Source organism: Bufo bufo, chromosome 11 (genome assembly GCF_905171765.1).
Source record: "Bufo bufo chromosome 11, aBufBuf1.1, whole genome shotgun sequence".
In the NCBI taxonomy this organism is placed as follows: Eukaryota; Metazoa; Chordata; class Amphibia; order Anura; family Bufonidae; genus Bufo; species Bufo bufo.
This window is the reverse complement of record NC_053399.1, coordinates 85,216,279-85,236,359: the sequence shown is the minus strand read 5'-3', so window position 1 is coordinate 85,236,359 and position 20,081 is coordinate 85,216,279. Positions and strand designations below refer to the sequence as shown.

General features: G+C 40.9%; 1 protein-coding gene across 1 annotated transcript; it reads right to left on the bottom strand.

Moving 5' to 3' along the window:
- Nucleotides 1-4,713: 4,713 nt before the first annotated feature.
- LOC120981491 (embryonic protein UVS.2-like) lies at nucleotides 4,714-19,617 on the bottom strand. The gene is made up of 13 exons (XM_040411029.1): nucleotides 19,468-19,617; nucleotides 14,948-14,975; nucleotides 12,925-12,990; nucleotides 10,579-10,713; nucleotides 10,372-10,489; nucleotides 9,289-9,467; nucleotides 9,000-9,081; nucleotides 8,722-8,849; nucleotides 8,521-8,636; nucleotides 7,200-7,425; nucleotides 6,457-6,575; nucleotides 5,987-6,197; nucleotides 4,714-4,718 (listed from the first exon to the last, which is right to left on the bottom strand). The coding sequence occupies exons 1-13, from the start codon at nucleotides 19,615-19,617 to the stop codon at nucleotides 4,714-4,716; spliced, it is 1,563 nt and encodes a 520-aa protein (XP_040266963.1).
- Between the last annotated feature and the right edge of the window lie 464 nt (nucleotides 19,618-20,081).

The following is a 20,081-nucleotide window of genomic DNA, read 5'->3' as shown; positions in this document are numbered from 1 at the left end:
TGGTGGAAGCCGGTGTATAGCAGGCCTCAATCAGTATTTTGTTAAAGCAGGAATATCAAACCTCTTAATGAGTATTTTGTGGAATCAGGTATATCGAACCCCTTAATCATTGTTTTTTTTGGACAACAGTTATATCACACCAGTTGCATTTCGTTATTCCAATAGCGTTTGTCCCTCTATCTAGCTGCGGTATCTTATCAGAACTGCACACAACTGCTGCACAATACAAATGCACTATAATATACTTTCTATCACACCCCTCAGTATATCACACCTTTCTATAGCACATCTATACCAATCCTTAAAAGGACTTTTATTGCCCTGTTAGCTAGCGTTTGGTGTCCCTAACAGTCTGTCCCTGTTCCACATAGCAACCTCTCCCTACACTGGCAAAAAACAGAATGTAAAATGGCTGCCAGATCGGGTTTATTTATAGGGTAGGGTGTGTGTCCATGTGCTGAAACGTCTCAATTGGCTGTCCCGTACCACCTTATGGATGTGTCATGGATCAAATTTTGGCACAATGCAAAAGAATATGGCGCCGACGGACATCGCCATATGTTTGCATGTTCGCCGTACCACGAACGATCAAAGTTCGCCTCGAAACGACTGCCGGGCGAACCGCAAGGCCATCTCTACTCTTCATGCATCCTGCCAGCTCACCACTATGTCACTGGGACACTCTGTAGTCTTCTCATGCTGCTGCCACCTCATCACTCTGTTGTCTTCTCATGTAGCTGTCATCTCAACACAGTCATTGGGCCACTCTGTGATCTCCTTATGCTGCTGCCATCTCACCACCACTCTGTCACTGGGACACTCTGTGGTCTCCTCATGCTGCTGCCACCTGACCCTGATCTGTCAGAAGGACGGAACAATGAGACCAGGGGCGGGCTGGGCCGGGGGGCAGGGAGGCAATTGCCCCCCAGGCCGCCCTAAATAAACGGCCGCTGGGCCGCCCGTCTTAAAAAAAAATTTTTTTTTTTTATTTTTTATTTTTTCCTTCAGGGCCGCACCGCCGATCATCACCACAGGCGGCGCGGCCCTGGATGTCATTGCGGCCGTGCTGTGTGTGTGCTGTGGGGCAGGGGAGGGAGAGGCGTGTCCCTCCCCTGTTCTTCTGATAGGCCGCAGGCACTAATGCCTGCAGCCTATCAGAGGCCGGCTCAGGCAGAGCGATGACGTCATTATCATCGCGACGCCTGAGCCCGGCAGCACACAGCAGGGACACAGGCCAGAAGAGGCTTGCATCGCTGCTGATGGAGGTAAGTATTAGTGTTTTTTTTTTCTTCTTTGCGGGGGGCTGGCACTATGGGGGGGGGGATCTGGCACTATAGGGGGGGCTGGCACTATGGGGGTGGGCTGGCACTATGGGGGGGGATCTGGCACTATGGGGGGGATCTGGCATTATGGGGGGGATCTGGCATTATAGGGGGGGGATCTGGCATTATAGGGGGGATCTGGCACTATGGGGGGGGGATTTGGCACTATGGGGGGGATCTGGCACTTTGGGGGAGCTAGCACTATGGGGGGGGGATCTGGCACTATGGGGGGGGGATCTGGCACTATAGGGGGGCTTGCACTATAGGGGGGGCTGGCACTATGGGGGGGGGGATCTGGCACTATGGGGGGGATCTGGCACTATGGGGGGGGATCTGGCACTATAGGGGGGCTGGCACTATGGGGGGGATCTGGCACTATAGGGGGAGCTGGCACTATAGGGGGGCTGGCACTATGGGGGGGAGCTGGCACTATGGGGGAGCTAGCACTATGGGGGGGCACTATAGGGGGAGCTAGCACTATGGGGGGGCACTATAGGGGGAGCTGTAACTATGGGGGGAGCTGGCACTATGGGGGGAGCTGGCACTATGGGGGGAGCTGGCACTATGGGGGGCTGGCACTATGGGGGAGCTAGCACTATGGGGGGGCTGGCACTATGGGGGAGCTATCACTATGGGGGGGCTGGCACTATGGGGGAGCTGGCACTATGGGGGAGCTGGCACTATGGGGGAACTGGCACTATGGGGGGAGATGGCACTATGGGGGGGGAGCTGGCACTATGGGGGGAGCTGGCACTATGGGGGGAGCTGGCACTATGGGGGGGGAGCTGGCACTATTGGAGGAGCTGGCACTATGGGGGTATTTCTTGCTGGCACATTATGGGGGGCCCCCATGGGGGAGAGGAGCACTATGGGGGTATCTAGGGGCTCTAAAGGGGCTTTTTTTTTTTATTATTGGCACATTCTGGGGGGCACTATAGGGGAGAGCAGCACTATGGGGCATCTGGTGTTACTATAGGGGCATTATTTGGGGGCACTATGGGGAAGTGGGGGCTCTAAAGGGGCCTTTTGTATTGGAACATTATGGGGGGCACTATGGCATTTGGTAGCACTAAGGGGGCATTTTTTACTGGCACATTATGGCAGGCACTATAGGGGAGAGCGGCACTATGGGGCATTATTTGGGGGCACTATTGGGGCATATGGTGGCACTAAGAAGGGGAATTTTTTTACTGGCACATTGTGGGGGAGAGGAGCACTATAGGGGCATCTGCTGGGGGCACTAAGGGGCATTTTTTTACTGGCATATTATGGGGGACACTATGGGGAAGGGGGAGAGGAGCAGTATGAGTGCATTTACTGGGGCACTATATAGGGGTATTTTATACTGGCATACATTATGGGGACATTAGCTCAACTGCAGGCACTAAGCGGGGGTATTTCATGTACTGTCATATTATAGGGAAAATTAGTACTACTAGGAGGTATTATGGGGAGCTTTACTACTACTGGGGGGCTATGAGGAACATGATTACTAGGGCACTATAGGGGCATTATTACTACTAAGTGTGCTCTGGCAGAGAATTATTTCTATTGGTGGGATTTTGGGGGGCACTGTTACTTTGGGGGCACCCTGGCATAGTATCAGCTTAGCACAATTATTTTTGGGGGACATTATCTTTATACTATTAGTGTCTGAGCGCAGTTATTTTTTAGAGCACTGTATGCCAATAATTGTTTAAGGGGGCACTATCTGTGTGGTAGTAGTATTCCCAGGGGTACTGTTTCTGCAGTATAGTATTGGGGGTGGCAGGAAACTAATGTCTGTTTCTCAATCTCTGCAGAGACGGGAGATGGCAGAAAAATCATCATGTCAGTCTGGTCTGAATGGAGAAGATGAGGAAAGAGAACGTCTACATCAAAGGTGACATCACTGGATGTAAGAGGTAGGGGGCGCTATGTAGGAGAGGAGATGCTCTGGCTCCTCCCCCTGCCATTTGCAGAAGGAGGATTCAGAGCTGGGTGAGGACGACGAAAGGGGGCAGCAGGCCATGGGTGGGTGGCAGATGTTGGGGGGGAACCACAGGCCTTGAGCAGGATCTGGGAGGGAGGAGAGCGGAGGAGCTTCCTGGCTGTAGCTTGTTGTATAAGCAGGCAGTGCAGCCAGGACAGACCCTCCCCTCTCCGTATGATGTGTAGACAGGCCGCAACTATAGAATGTCAGCTGTACAGTGTGTGTTGGGAGTGGCCTATTATATGTAGGAGGGGCTTCTAATAATGGGCGGGGCTAAAAATGGGCCACTTGACTGGATTTGCCCCCCAGGACTAAGGCTGCCAGCCCTCCCCTGAATGAGACACACAACGGATCCTGTCTCTGTAGCAGCTGTAAGGCCTGTATGACATGGTCCGTATTTTGCATCAGAATTGGCTTATGATTTTGTAGCCAAAAGCAGGAGTGGGTACAAAACACAGAAGACATGCAAATATTCCATTTACGTGTCATCTCTGTTTTAGATCCACTCCTGTTTTTTGGCATTAGCAATACTGATGGATTACTGATTAAATTCTGACCGAGTGAAGGTGGATGCTCCACAGACAGTATCCTTTTTTTTTAAAGTTATTGTTCTGGCGGATCAGAGGAAGGGCAAAATAATCTGTGACGTCAACACAAATTTACTCCTGACACCCACTCCACTCTATCAGGGGGGCTCTACTTGTATAAGTGTTTAATAGAACAGGTTCTGTAGAAATCTATGTGGAATCAGCTGACGATGGTGTAAAATTAATGCGCTTTTTCACACTATATTAGGATCTTGGGCCTTTGCACTTTTCTTTATACCTGGCGCTAGCATTGATCTGTAAGGTTGAGTTCACATTTGAGTTATTTAGTCAGTTTTGGCCCCATGAAGTGTGCAGTAATTCTAAGAGCGATGCCTGTCACCTGCGTGTCATACTAACTCACAGTATTGTTTCACTACCACAGCAGACTCCCTATATGTATTTCTGCAAGGAACAGTGTTTTACACCACTATACAGGCTCTTTGCAGCCAGGAAATAGCTGTTTTTAATGAGATTCACCACACATAAATTTGGATCGAATCAAATATTTTTGGAAAATTCGGCGAACCGACCAAATCGAATTTTTGAATAATTCACTCATCTCTAATATCACACATACAGTATTAGTACACTTAAAATAACTGTATATTTACCATTATAGATGATGCAATTAGAAACTTTATTAGCAAGACTTTTTTTTTAGAAGGCATGTATATAATGGACAGAGAAGTCATATGAATTGTCTATACACTACCATTAAGTACAATTTTCTAAAGTAAAAGAAAGTCGAGAACATCACTTAGATATAACTTCAGTGAGGAGGTAGAATAAACTAGTAACACTGCACTGTATTCCGGTGTCTGATGATTTCCAGTTACACTGCAGAGAAAAAGACATTGATTAAAAAACTTATAAATATGTCAAATTCAATCCACTGTATTCATTGTTATTACCAAAAGTGTGAAATAAAGTGATAAGAAAATTAGAATTATTTTTTTTAATTATTTCTAGCACAATGGGGTTTGTCTGATTATATAAAGCATAGTTTTAAAAATCAGACATAAAAGACGAATGGGATGCCATCAGGACCCTCCTCTATTATCCAGTGGAAAACCAGTTCAAAGATCATATTTTTCTGGATTCAGTTATTACACAGAAAGTTCAATGTATTCAATAAAAACTGTAATGCTTCTTAGCAGCCGTGGAATTGAAAATTGAACATTGTTTACTGTATTACCTCACATTTAACAGCAAATCATTGGAGGTCCCAGCAATGGCTCAAAATGTGATAAGATTACTGCCTGAAGTCCTGGGGACCTCTACACAGGCCGATTTTTAGGAATAAAAAAAAGATAGTTTGTAGGGTGATCACATCTTTCACGTACAGTACTTGGCAGCACATGGTCGTGTATAAACTGGGGATGTGCTGCCAACAATGTGAAAACTGAATGGGGGCAAACAATCATAGTAGAAATCATTTATTCCCTACTAGGTGTGTCTCGGGTTGTTAAGAAGGCAGTGTTGAGCAACTTGCATAGCATCAATTCTTGCATGTTTGGACAGGAGTTGCCTAATGGAAGAACCCTAACAAAGGATAGGCAAAGAAAAATATATTTTAAAGAAGCCATCCATGTCTATATTCAAATAGATTTTAGTGAATTGTAGATTAACATAGAAGGATCCTCTGTGCAGGATTCTCAATTCTTTACCATAATAGGGAGCTTTTGCAAAAACATCCGTATGTCTGGGGGATCTGTTTATCCTGCATCACACAGACAAGCCCTTCAATTAATGGGTATTGTGTAATGCTCAATATGTCCTATGGTCAGGGTTGGACTAGGACTCCTTGAGCTGACCAGGGAAAAAGAACTATATGACATATCATGCTGGTTGACTAGATCATGATATTTCCTGAAGATAACATTATGATGATTGCATGACTGTAATTTTAGGGCACCTTCACATTCTGCAGATTTTGTTGCAGACTAAAAATCTGTTCAATTCATTTAAATAAAATGTAAACTCTATTCAGGTGCATGAAATTCTTTTTTAATCTGCAGCATGTGAAGGCATTCTTATGGTCCACCTATAGGTATAATGTCCTGTGAATTGTTAAGAAAATATAAAGACAAGGCTGTAGTACTCACCAAATTTATATGATGCCTGGAAGCCTCTAAACTGATCGCTGCCATCACTAACAAATCTCAGCCACAGTGAATTGCCTTGAGAGGTAAAGGAAGGGATTTTATAGTTCCCACAGAATGGACCCTTCCAGGTGGACCCATCAAGGATCTCTAAATAGTCATAGAGGCAGTACTGACTACTCTCTGTCTGAAAATCAGTAACCATGAAGGAAATCTGTAAAGAGCAAAAGTGTACATTGTAATATCATATCACAAGGTGATCAGACTCCAACATTTTTCATATAATTTGTATTTATAAAATTATCATTTCTGTATTTAGTAAAAATCATGTAGAAATATTTCATAAAATTATGACGCTGATATGATTTTCTAAATATAGATAAAATTAGAGAGACAAATTCTAGGATAACTGAAATAATACAAAAATATATATTTTAGGGGAAGCTTTGGACAAGTTGAAAAGAATAGTTTACCTTCTTTCCAACAGGAGCTGTAATGGTGTAGATGCAATTCATGTTTGGGCCGTAGGAATTGGGGTAACCAGGGGATGTAAAGTTTCTTTCCGGTGCATAGAATGCTCCTCCACATTGCACTGTGGAAAATATAGTTTAATATCGTTATTGAAGTAGAATATTCATACACAAATTATTTTATATTTGGTTGTCCATTCCGTTTAAAATGGTAGTCTAAAGAATAAAAAGAGAAATAAATGTAAAACAATATTTGAGTTTAGCTGTTGAGAATTTTGAGACTTTTTAAGAAAAACTGAGCCCCATAAAAAATACTTTGTAGCTAAAACTTTACAATGGTACTTAAAGATTACAGAGATACCCTTTTAGATGTTATTTGGTTCAGTGGGTCCATAAATGCTACTTTTAAACATCACATATTTTAAATTGTGTATCTCAAAGTATCCATAGATAAGTGATATAGTCATTGTAGTCATGTGTGGGTAATAATGAGTTGACCGCTAAATGATCTTCAAAGAAGAGGAAGAAGTTCTATATGATTACTTAGTGATAGCTGCATAATTTGGCTTAATATAGCTTGTGGCATGGAAAAAAAGTTACTAAAACTTCTAAAAAAAAAAAACACAAATAAACTTAATTCATACATTAGGCCATTTTCTGATTAAGTATCCACTTTAAGTTTTAAAATTAAAAGTTACAAACAATATACCAAGATAAACTATAAACTCTAGAAAGTAATAGTGTACCTGAGCTGTATGTGGCTTTAAAGCCTACTCCAGCAACACTGCTGTCACTGGAAAACTCAACCAGTAACTGGTTAGTAGAGGCAATAATTTGAGGAATCAACCCAGTCCCACAAGTTCTGTCCAACAACAGGGGATCTTTCTTAGTGGGACCATCATAAATCCTAATATAGTCAGAAATACAATTGGGGGATGACTGGACATCAAAGGCAACAAAGTTCAATGTAACCTAAAGAAATAATGAAAAGAAAGAACGATCAAACCAGTTGTGTGAGTCAACACCAATATTAATAACGAAGAGCTATTTAACCTAATTGTAGATAGACCACAATGACCCGATGTCTGTTGATTCGTCAAAGCAATGAAACTTTAACGTGTTAAAGCAGGGATCAGCAACCTCTGGCACTCCAGATTTTCTGAAACTACAACTCCCAGAAAGCTCCAGTCACTTCTATGGGAGTTGTTGGAACAGCCAAGCATTTTTGCATGCTGGGAGTTGAAGGTTCACAGTAGCTAGAATGCTGAAGGTTGTTATAACATCGAGGTAAAGAAACACAAACATCATGAAAGTTGGAAAACAAATGTTATAGTTAGGGGTCTTTAAAAAAATTAAACACATCTATAGATACAAATAATGACATAGGATTAGTTGATGCTAAAACTACTCATAAAAGGACAATAGCTGCTAATTGAATAAAATTTGGTGCTCTGTTCACACAAATTATTAATTTCAGGTCCTAATAAAATAGAATCAAACCGACTCCAAATCGCCTGATATGGCATGGTTGTGTATAACACTCTGTGGTCTCCTAATACTGTATCAAATCTCTTTCAAGCTCTTGAAGGCCAAGACAGCATTAGAAATGTCAAATTGATGGTGACATACAAGACTTTGGGCAAATGGATGTTAGCCAGTAATAACAAGCATAATGCTTTATTTTTTATTTTTATTAAGCAATGTATTCTATTTTGAGAGCAGATATCTTTTTCTCTGTCTTCTGTCCTGTACAATGATGGCCACCATTTTGAGCGAGCTATCCAAAATAGATAGCTTAGAAAATGTTTCTATTCTCCTGAACACAGATGTTCTGGGAAATTTGTTATAATCGATTCCCTCATCTCTACTAATAACTGTTGGATAATTCATTCTATGTTTGTAACTTAACATCAATGATTATTCCAAACTGTGGACGGCTATTTATCATGGTATAACATCTCCTTCCTGGTATACTAGACATTGAATATATAGAGGAAAAATGGTCTTATGTCAAAAAATAAGGAGCTTTGGTTCTTTGTCAATAGTTGTGCCGTTTCACTACGGTACCTGATCTGATGGTGTTCTGATCAGCCAAACACAGCTGGCATTATTCGGGTAGGCTGATGGGTAGTTGGCAGAGGTTAGACTTCCATTCTTTTCATTAAGTAAATAAGCACAGGCATCTGAAAGGGGAAACACAACTTAATCAATGACTGTGATGGATCTTGTATGTAACTTTTTGAAATCTGTAGACCTGCAAGAGCTTACTGCATTGATACAACCGGTTGATTTTAGAGACATCTAGAACACTCAGTCCATCTATTTGCCCAATTGGGATGTTTGGGACCGGTATGGTCACAATGGTGGGTTGTCCTGAAGTGTTTGAGAAAGCGAAACTGTCCGATAAATAGAAAACATAAGGTGAAAACATCAAAATTTTACAGTATCATACATCATAGAAAAGGATATTCCAGAATTTTACTTTAGTCTTTATAGTTGCTATGTATAATTAATTTTACCAACAAGTAATAAGCTAATGACCTTACCTGTCATAATGCATCACTGATTTATAGTCATACTCAAGACCAAGGTTGTTGGTGTTTTGTTTATAAAAATTCATAACGTGACCTACAAGACAAAGAATCTCTATAAGGCTTTGTCCTTGTGTGTTAGATTTCATTTACAGAATTGATTCTGCACCTAATTCCATGTGAAATCTGCATCCAATGCAGGTAAAGGAATTTTCCACAACCCTGTTCACATGTATCACAAAATTTATATCTGCTAAGCAAAAAAAAAAAAAAGTAAAATAATAAAAAAACATGAGGAAATTACCTGGTGCTATGTACTGGTACATGATGGTGACATAGTTATCCCGGTCACTCCTTGTATGCTCATGGTAGAACCCCAGGGCATGGTTTAGCTCATGCTGTATAATTCCTCTATACATACAGCCACCCATATTTAGTGCAACCATCTGACCTCCACCTATTCGGCCCACAAATGATGCACATCTGAATATAAATAGGACATTATTATTATTTGTAATAGTATCAACAGATTTGTCAAAAGAATAATAAAGCATAAGAAAAACATCAACGTAATTTCTGATATTCTGATTCACATCAAATAAACTTATTGGTTCCCTCTATAACAGTGCTACAATTAGGTGTAATTGTGGTTTATATTGATCTATTAGTGAGGGATGGAACATCTCATCAGCTTTTAACACAGAGGCTCACAAACCGTGTTGTAGTGTAATACATTCATGACTATGTGCAAATACAAACCATAGTGGACTTCTATTATTCTACTGGCAACTTCATAGGTCGTCAGCAGTGAATTTCAGTTTCCTTTAGCTCCTTTATTAATATATTCTTAACTGTGACTAAATCTAGTCATCTAATAGGATGAGGAAAATTGGATCAGCTCAAACATTCCTTTCAAAAATCCAGTCAACCTGGTGCATGGACTAGCTGGGCTAGATCTTTAATATAGTAGACATTTCATGCCTTTTAAAAATAACTTCTTTTATTTGAAAAGTCATCTTGGACACACAATAATAATATAAATCTGGTCTCTACTTTTATGTTTTGAGTCTACCTTTACTGTTAGCTTGTAATCTCTAAAAGGTATACTTGACATGTTTGAAATCCATGATCAAATGCCATATTTTAAACACTGCTATTGTGCGCCCAAGGTGAAATACCAAGTGCCGGGAAATGTTAAGACTGAAATAATAAGACTCCATTATGGAATTCACTTTTTAGTTAGTATAGGTAAACCAAGCTTCACACACAATAGTAGATATGGATTTCCATTTCTTTACTTGTTTCACACTAATAATCATAGATTACAATATTATACAGACACTTTTAGTAAATTAAACTTGAAAAAAGCCTCAATACTAGAACCTACCCATTTGAAGTCATAATATTGAGGTAGTCATTCTCCGTTGTCCGAGGCACAAACCTCACACAGGTGAGAGTTTCAAATTCCTCCATTGATGTCTTAAACAAGTTGAGGTTCCCAATACCTGGGGTTAAAATAACATTTATAGAATGATGAATCTAGGATAAAACAGTTAGGGTGGCCAAGTTAGATATGACATGAAAAAAAACTTACTATAATTGGAGGCAAACGAATAAGGCACATTGACCGTCCCATTGGCAGATTTGGGCCACAAGCACCCTGTGCAGGATGTAGCGCTGCGTCCAGTTGTTTCCAACATGTCACCTTGATGTAAGTTTATGTCATTTTCTAAATAAAGAAGATGGTGACATTTTAAATGCAGTATATACCTTTACTTTACAAATCAAATATTCAGGTCACTTAGTTGTCTAATCTAGACTTTTAGACCCATGGACAAGACAGAAAGATGAGTCAATGGTTGAACACAAAGTTCAACTTTTTCTATAAAGTACAGTAAGATTAAAAATTTATAATAGAACTTGTATCATTTATACTACTGCTGCAGATCTGATTCCGTTATATGTTTAGTTTCTAAAAACTACTCCATACAGAGATATTCTCTCAACATATTCTCAATTAGGTCCAATAATATGTTCTTCATGTTTTTAATATACAATATAGTTAAAACATAAAATATATATATATATGATGGTGAAAAGAACCAATTTACTTTGAAAGGCTGTTTTGCAATCATCTTAGGTGGATACTTTGTGATGATCGTAAATTACAGCCTAAATTATACTTCATAGATATATTTAGAATTCTGTCGGCTTCAAAGCCAATCTATTGTCTGTTTATTTAGTGTTTCTGTAATGATTTGTTTGGAGACTTAAGGTTTGTTTGGTCCCATTGCATTTTACATAGTGACATATGAATAGTGCATTTTTTCAGGTTGTAGAACCAATCCAGGTGACACATTCACTGAAGTTGTAGCAGGTCTACACAGGGATGCACCACAAATGTTGCCAGGTGAGGCCTCAGGCAGCATCAGGTAGGGGCAAGAGAGGGGGAGAGAGGGGGAGAGGAGGGGAGAGGAGGGGAAAGGAGGAGACATGGGCAATGATCGCTTTTATTGTGGCAAAAGGGTTAGGTTAACAAAATTGGCATTAGGGGGGCCCTGTTTCAGTTTTCGCCTCAGGTAACGGAAATACTAGGTTCACCCCTGGGTCTACAGTGACCAGATCCATGCACTACAACAATTGTTGGTGCTCTGTAGTTCTAGCAATACCTTCCAATAACATATCCACTATAGCTATCACAGGATTGTTGTGTGTTCGACCCCTGAGGATAGGTCATCAATATTAAAGTGCCAAAAACCCTCTTAAGGTTCCGTATCAGTTTTAAAAAAGTATTTTCCCATTTAGTATGTACTGGTCACTTGTATTTTCCTTTCCTATCTGCATAACCGTACATTTATCAATGTTAAACCTGTTTTATTCCATCTCTGCCTAATCCTATAACTTATCTTCCAGATTCATCTGTAGCAGTATAGTGTCCTCTTTTATCTTAATTACTTTACACACTTAGTTGTCATCTATAACAATTGATGTTTTACTATGCAGTCCCTCTATGAGATCTTATGTAAATATAGTAAAAAGAATAGGACCCGATTCTAACCCCTGTGGTACCCATATAGTAATAGTGACCTCTCCAATATTAACCCCTTTGGTACCCATATAATAATTGTGACCTCTAATATACAAACCTGTGTGGTACCCATTTAGTAATAGTGACCTCTCCAATACTAACCCCTGTGGTACCCATGTAGTAATAGGGACCTCTCCAATACTAACCCCTGTGGTACCCATATAATAATAGTGACCTCTACAATACTAACCTCTGTGGTACCCATTTAGTAATAGTGACCTCTACAATACTAACCTCTGTGGTACCCATTTAGTAATAGTGACCTCTACAATACTAACCCCTGTGGTACCCATATAATATTTGTGAACTCTACAATACCAGCCTCTGTGATACCCTGATGTTAATGGTAATCTCTTCAATGCTAAGCCCTGTGGTACCCCACTTGTGACAGTGACTCGGTCTCTGTATGTACATTACTATTTACAACTACCCTTTGTATTCTAGGAATGATGCTAGTAGACCATTAGTCTGCTAAAATATTTGTATAGCTAAGAGTTCATAGGAATGGATTAGTTTAAATGGATAGCTGTTGGCCAAGCCATAGTTTGAATGACAGCTAAGTAATGGACATGGCCATCGCAGGGGTCAGTGCAAATTGATTGATGTACTAATGTATAACATTAATTATCTATTTATGGCACAAATCCCTTGTAATTGGTGGACATTCTCTTTAAGCACATGATTCTTGTAACAATGGAATTATTATGGCTTTCCCCGTGTCAAATACACTATAGAAATTATAGAACAACAACAGACTAATTATATTAGAGGGTTTTCTTTAAAAAAAAACATTCTATAATAATTTCTTAAATGCGTAATGTCTTTTATTGACCAGGGAACATAAGCTGTTACCTTTGTTGACCTTGATTATCTTGGCAAAGGTTCCTTCAGGTTCTTCTGATGCCTTAGAATCTGTATCTAAAAGCATGTATATAATGAAGGAATCATGTCATGTATTTATCAGCAATGTATAATATTACTATTCGTTATAGTTCGAATGTTACTATTCGTTATAATTCTTATATCAATTAGAATACCATCACTCAATGAAACATCGGAATTTGAATTTTCTTATTCTGTATTACAATTTATATCAATTGGATTTGAAGTTCAATTTCCTAACAGTCTGTGATTTATCATTCTATTATTTTCCCCATTTGTTATTTGACTAATAAAGTCACAGAAAAAAAAAACTAAATAATCTGGAACTTTAAGACGTAACTGAAAAATGGAAAAAATAATAGAAATATAAATCCAAGAATGTAAGAGTGTTATACATCCAATCCCTTTGTAATTCATTATAATACACAATAAGACACTTCAGCTTTCATTGAAGATAAATTACCAGATTGATTAAACATGACCTCATCTTACCTGGGCCTGATTTTAAAATTTTCTTGATCACATTTAATGTATTTTCTGTTGATTGTAAATGAGAAGTATATTGATGAGTAAAACAAGAAAGAAAAAAAAAACTATTGAGTTCTCATGGGCAGAATAAAGATAATTTTTGTGTGTAATTTGCAATATAGTTCTTTTTGGCCAGCCAGGATCAAGTAGCCTATACTGCGCATGCGCTGAGATTAAATCCAATAGGGCAAGCATAAAACTACAGGGTCAGGCTATAAGAAGATTCAGAAGCCTGGTCTTGGCTTCTGAAATCAATCTGCAGGCAGGATGTTATAGAGCAGGAGCTGCTGAGCAGATTGGTCGGAAAGGATTTACCAAAATTTGTAAATTATTCTTTGAATTCTCTGCTTTGAGCTCATTAGCCAAGTGGTCAGTCCCATCAGTGACTGAGAGCCTTCCCTGTATAAGTGTGTATACCGAGATACCAATTATCAATAAGACCATCCACATAGCTACTAAACTCAGAATGAACAGATATTTAAACTAGAGATAATTAAAACAATTTGATCAGAATTTTTTTTGATTCAGTAGAATCAGAATTTCTTCAAATTCATTTGTGTAAACTTTTGAGACAGAGAACTTTTCCAGACATTTTAAAACATGTTTGATCTAAGTAAATATGATTTGTACCAGAATCAAAATTCTTAGTCTTTTCTAACAAATTAAACCAAAACAAATTTTAGGAAAATCGCTTATCTCTAATTTAAATGAATGAATGAGAAGTGATGCTGAATCTTTAACAAAAAACTATAGTTCATTTCTATGCAACTAAAGTTTTTGGAGCAGTGTGGGTGAGGCCACTTCTTTCAGTGCATTTGACTTACCCTGTGCCATCGCTAACCACTCTGAAGACTTAGGGCTTTTCAATTGGGCAAGAGAAGGCAACACTGGGTGGTATTACTGATGAAGCAATAATGTCCTGAACTGAAAGGCTCCGCCCAAAGTGCACCAAAAACCTTATCTTTATACAAACGAAAATAACCATTTCTCAGGGTTAGGCGATCTGTTTTTTTATAAGAAATGCCTGAGTATGTTTGAAGAATTGTATGATACCAGTAAAACTAATACCAGACTCTAAAGACACACTTAGGCTCAGTTCAGACCTGAGCGTTTTACAGCGCGTTCCTACGCACTGTAAAACGCTCAACAAGGAGAAACCAATGCTTCCCTATGGGAATGGTTCTCACCTGGGCGTTTTACAGCGCGTACGATCGCGCTGTAAAACGCCCGACGCTCAAACAAGTACAGGAGCGTTTTTTTGGGCGCTTGTCCCGCGTTCCCGTACATAGACTTTCGGGAACGCGCGACACTGTGTGTACGCTTGTCTCTGTATGCGCGATTGTAAACGCCCGTACAATCGCGCATACAGAGCGCTCCTTTCAGAACGCTCAGGTCTGAACTGAGCCTTAAAGAATAGTGGTACAGACACTGAAGTATAGCCCAAATAAAGCTGAGAAGCTCTTACCATATTCCTTGAATCCAGGTATGGACAGCTAGAGAAGAAACACATGTAGTCATTAGTAACACTACAATTCCAATCATGAAAAATATATATTTTTTCATTAATATAATAGTATAAAAAGAACTCCCTCTGAATGGGGTTAATTTGACAGCAATCCATAGATTTCTGCTAAATCCTTCCATAGGAATGGGACAGTCAAATATGTTTCTTTTGTCCTTCTAACATGTGCAGAGACTGTCAGGACATCTGAGAAGATACTTATTTTACTGGAGACATAAGAAATTACCTTACCTGTAATGATGGGGATAGAGGAACACTCGTCACGGATCCCACCACGAACAGCAGGAGAAGAAGAGAAATCTTCTCAGCCATGTTACAGAGAGATAGCTACAGTATTGGAAGATTGTTTTCTTGTCTAGATTAGTGCTCAATGTATATGCCTTATATACCTATAAATTATAGACCTCTACCAATCACAAAGCAGAACAAAACATATCTGTAATGGTCACAATAACAGCCTGAAGCCCATAACAGGTTTAGAATCATCTCTGTGTGTGACCACCAGGTGACTACCATGGAGATGTTTTTCAATTTGTTCAGCCATTCCAGTAAGTTTTCATGGTGTAATTGTTATGCCATTGACAATTGTGTATGACTGTCATACCTTAAAAAAAAAATCTAAACCTATTTATTACACCTAACATTTAAGATTTTTTATGAAGTTAGATTTGCAACCTCAACTATATCATTAACTTCTGTAGGGAATTCTAAAAAACAGACAGATTTATCATAAAGTTGAATATGGCTCAGTTGTTAGCACAAATATAGAAATAAGTTAAAGCAGCACTTACAGGAGAAGATATTCAGCTAGGGGTGGTGCCAGCAGTGATGGGTACCAGCCTGTAGTACCCCCTTTATTGAGAAAGCAAAAGAGAAACCGCAGCACTCTGTAGTTGTTTGCTTTATTCTTGATATTCAGTGGTAATTTGTATCTTTTATATAATGATGGTGTTGCTAGTAAATTGAAATTTAAAATTTGTAGTGAGAGGAATAGGAAGCAATGCTCGCTTGGACCTGCATGTCCTCTTGCTGTTTGTAGGAGTGCCGGGTGTTGTACCTCCGTCGATCAGATTTTGATAATAGATCATCAATATTTATGGCCTACACAACTCCTTTAATGTCACTCCAATAATTATTAGTTTTGCTTTCCTCATTTATATTTTCATTTTGAGTCATAAGTGATAACTCATGTACTAGGCAGAAATCCGTGTTGGTGCATCTACAAGCAGTTCAAGTGTTGGTGTGATGATGAGGGGAAAATAATTGCATAGTAGGCTGACAACTTCTATTTTACACTAGAGAGAGCATTTTCCTGAATCTGGAAATTGTACTACACTTCCCTGTCTTTAAGTTCCAGAAAACAGATTTTCAAACAGTTCCATACTTTGTGTGACTGCATACACTTAGGCCCAAAAATGTCAGGAATACGGTAGGATTCCAAATGAAAGACCTAGATACAGAATGTGGGTAGTAGCAGCATAAGTAGTATTAATAGTCCACAGTTGTCCCTGCTGGTTTTGGAAAAGCGCAACATTACCCCTTTCTTGTGGGGCTCCTTCCTTTTTCCTAAGAAGTAACAAATAAACCCCACCACGCCCTATAGCAGACAGTCAAGAGAGTCTTCCTGCTAATGGCTTGTCTTCGAGCAGTCATCATTTGGGCTGCACTGAGAAAGAGGTTCAGGAGGAGGCTAGGGACCCCATGCATAGCTGTGTTGACAGTGGTAATAGTGGCACCTATAGCCACAACATTGGCGTTATGGGCAGCAACAGTGGCAGTCAGGGCAAATTCATAGCAGGGGAGGGGGCCAAAAAGAGCCCATCATGATATCTCACAGTCTGATAAAAGTGGCAGGGAGGGTATGGACTCTGAATGTGTGCTTGACAAGACCTGGGAGTCGGATAGAGATGCTGAGGAGACAACATCAGAGGAGGAGGGAGATAGTGACAGCCCCGGCAATAAAGTGTAGACCCAATGTACCTTCCAAAGAACAGCCAGGACCCATGTCTGCTTTAGGATCCGGCGATGCCACTGACACTGTGGACTCGTTAGGCCCAAAACATGCTATAGCTAAGATAAGCTCAGCTGCTTCTAGATCTGTGTGAGTAACTTCCGCATAGTGTTTTTCTCCCCAAGGTAGAGTCCAAGATCTGCAGGAATAAAATAAGCTCTAGGCATGCCAATAAAATCACAGATAACGGAGCTCTATTGCAGTAAGTTGCAGCAAACTGACCAGCATTCCCATTGAGAACAAGTCTGTCATCCGTCTCCTGTTCCTCTTTGTTGCACCCAACCCGCATACACAAGCAATACACTGCCCTTGTGATCAGTTTCTTCCCATCATGCTAATATTCCTCCTCATCCTTGTCCTCCGCTTAATTGTGAGACCAAGTTTGCCCATGAAAAAACTTTTCTAAACCAGCAATTAGCTTGTATACAAGCCGAAGCACCACCTGACCACATTGCTGGTGGTGCAGCTGCTGCCATACCATTGTAGCAGTGCCTTGTACTCTCACGTGGAGGAGAATCCGGCAGGTTTTTGTGTTTTTTGTTGTGTGGCAACCTGGACTCCACGGTTGACACCAGGAGCAGCTCTTACAGGCAAAGACACACAGTATTTCATTCCTGGCCCACTGCGTCATTGTTTTTGATGGGAGGGGAGAAGCAGCACCCCATGCAACATGGCCATGTCTTTTTGACACCCGCCCATGATTATATCAGGCTGGCTCCAACAGCAGGTACTTATCTGCCCCTCCTCCATGGACAAGCTCCTGTCGTTAACAGCAGCAAAGACCCCTCATCCTTGTTCCTGTCAAATGTGTTAAGTCAAGTGTTGCCATGTGGTGTTGGAGCCTGGGCGAGAGTAGCGATACAGATGAACAGTTGATAATACACATCGACCAGCAACCATCCCACTTGCTGTCACCTAGCAGACTCCAACTGGGCAAGGTGGTCAGCGACAATGGCTGTAACATGGCTGATCTGTACTTGGAGGGGAAATAACACATGTTCCCTACATGGCTTATTAAAAAGGTTCACTGGGTTGCGTAAAATCCTAGCAATGTCCAAGAGAACGTCCCTCTGTTTAGCCATTCTCATTTGGCGAGGAACACTCTCCTGACTTGCAGTGAGAGAAGGGTCTGCAATTACATGATTCAATCTGCGATGTTCCAACTCTCTGGAATTCAACATTGCTCATGCTATATCATCTGTATGAGAAGCTGAAAACCGTGAACAATGTTGTCATGCACTAGACTGCTTCAGAAGGGGGCATGTGTTGTTTCCAGTTTGGAAGTGGCAGCTTTTGCTATTTATGAAGCTCTTCATCCCCCTCATATGCACCTTAGAACATACGCTAATGCTCATGCAGCAGAGAGCAATAGAGGAAGAAGAGCTAATGCATCTTGCTGTACGTCCTATAGCTGTCGGGGTCCCACAAGGAGAAACTCCCATGGAGGAGGAAGAAGAAGATGAGGAAAGGAGCGGTCACTGGAGGAGTAATCGGAGTCGAAGGAGAAAGAGGTTGATGGTGATATTGGCCACAAAACTCAATTGTCTAAGTTGGGGGCAGAGTTGGAAGTTTTAGCACACTGGCAAGAATGTTGAGCTGTATAGTCACTTGCTTGCTACTGTGACAGGCATATTATTGACATCAAGCTGTCTGGTGTTTACTGGATAGCCATAATTTTATATCCTTGATATTAAAGCAAAAAGGGGGAAGGTTTTTCTCCCTATTACAGGGACACCAAATTATGCTATAACTAGGATTCACTGTGTATGAAGATTGCCATATCTTTTGTCATGCAGACTCCTGCCACCAACATGTCTTAAAGGGTGGCCCCTTTCCGCTCTCTAGAGTCACCCCCACCCCCACCCTCTGACGGCCACAAGTAGCAGAAGTCACAGAAGCAGTAGCAGCACCAGCAGCCTGTTCAGTCTTCTCAACATAGATTTTTTTTCCTGTGCCACATCAGGCTGAGGCTAATCAGCAAGCTGAGACCTCTTGCCTCAGCTCCAAATGTAAGGCCTAACTACACACTGGCCTGTCTCCGGTGCATACACTGTTCCCTGACCCCATGTATGTCTGGGCAGGCAGACTGAAACAGTGGCCTGAACTGGCATGGCACACTCTTCCTTCTTTCTTGGCTATCCTCCAGTGTCATCCCAGAGAGGGTTTTCAGTTCCTGCAGGATGTGTGGTGACACCGAAACGGACCGTTGTCCTCCACCACTGACCAAAACATCACTATTCTCAACATGAACCAAGCCTTGATTTAAGAGGATTTTCACACTATTCCAGCTGAGGCAGATAACTAGATCTGGCGTTGCTGACAATGTCCCACCTTGCCACTGCATGTTGTTCCGCCTACCATCATTTTGCTTGCCTACTATCATGTTTTGTACGGCTGATGATGTCTCCATCATGCCCCTGTCACCTTCACGCCACTGCTGCTGCCTACCCACCATCATGTTCAGTAAGGCTGCGGATGCCTCCATCATCTTGCTGTCATCTTCATGCCTCTGCTTTTGACTACCTACCAACATGTTCCATACATCTGATGCCATTGTCATGGTGCTACCACCTTCATGCCTATCCTGCTGCTTGCTTACCATCATGTCTCATATGGCTGCTGCTGCCTGCATCATGCCACCGCCGCTGCCTACCTACCATAATTTTTTGTATGGCTGTTGCTGCATTCATCATTCTGCTGCTACCTTCTTACCAACATGTTCCATAAGGTCCCTTTCACACCAGCGTTACGGATCTTTCATGATGCGTTTTTGAAACTGATGGAATTTCGCAAGCAAGTTCAGTAAGTTTTGTCAGCAATTGCGTTCAGCTTTTTAGTTTTTTCCACGCCGGTGCAATCAGTTTTGATGCGTTTTTCACGCATGTGAAATAATTGAAGGTTTACAAACAACATCTCCTAGCAACCGTCAATGAAAAATGCATTGCACCCGGACTGCATCCGGATTATATCCGGATGGAAGGCATTTTTCACTGAAGCCCCTATCACTTCTATGGAGCCAGAGCTGGGTAAAAAATGCAGAATATAAAACATGCTGCGATTCTCACA

Coding starts and splice junctions, on each gene's coding strand:
- LOC120981491 (XM_040411029.1), bottom strand. CDS start 19,617: ATGGTAAGCAAGCAGCAGGATAGGCATGAAGGTGGTAGCACCATGACA. Junction 14,976..19,467: donor CAGCCTTACTGAACATGATG/GTGGGTAGGCAG, acceptor TTTCTTCTCTAG/CTGTCCATACCTGGATTCAA. Junction 6,198..6,456: donor CAGCTCCTGTTGGAAAGAAG/GTAAACTATTCT, acceptor TGCTCTTTACAG/ATTTCCTTCATGGTTACTGA.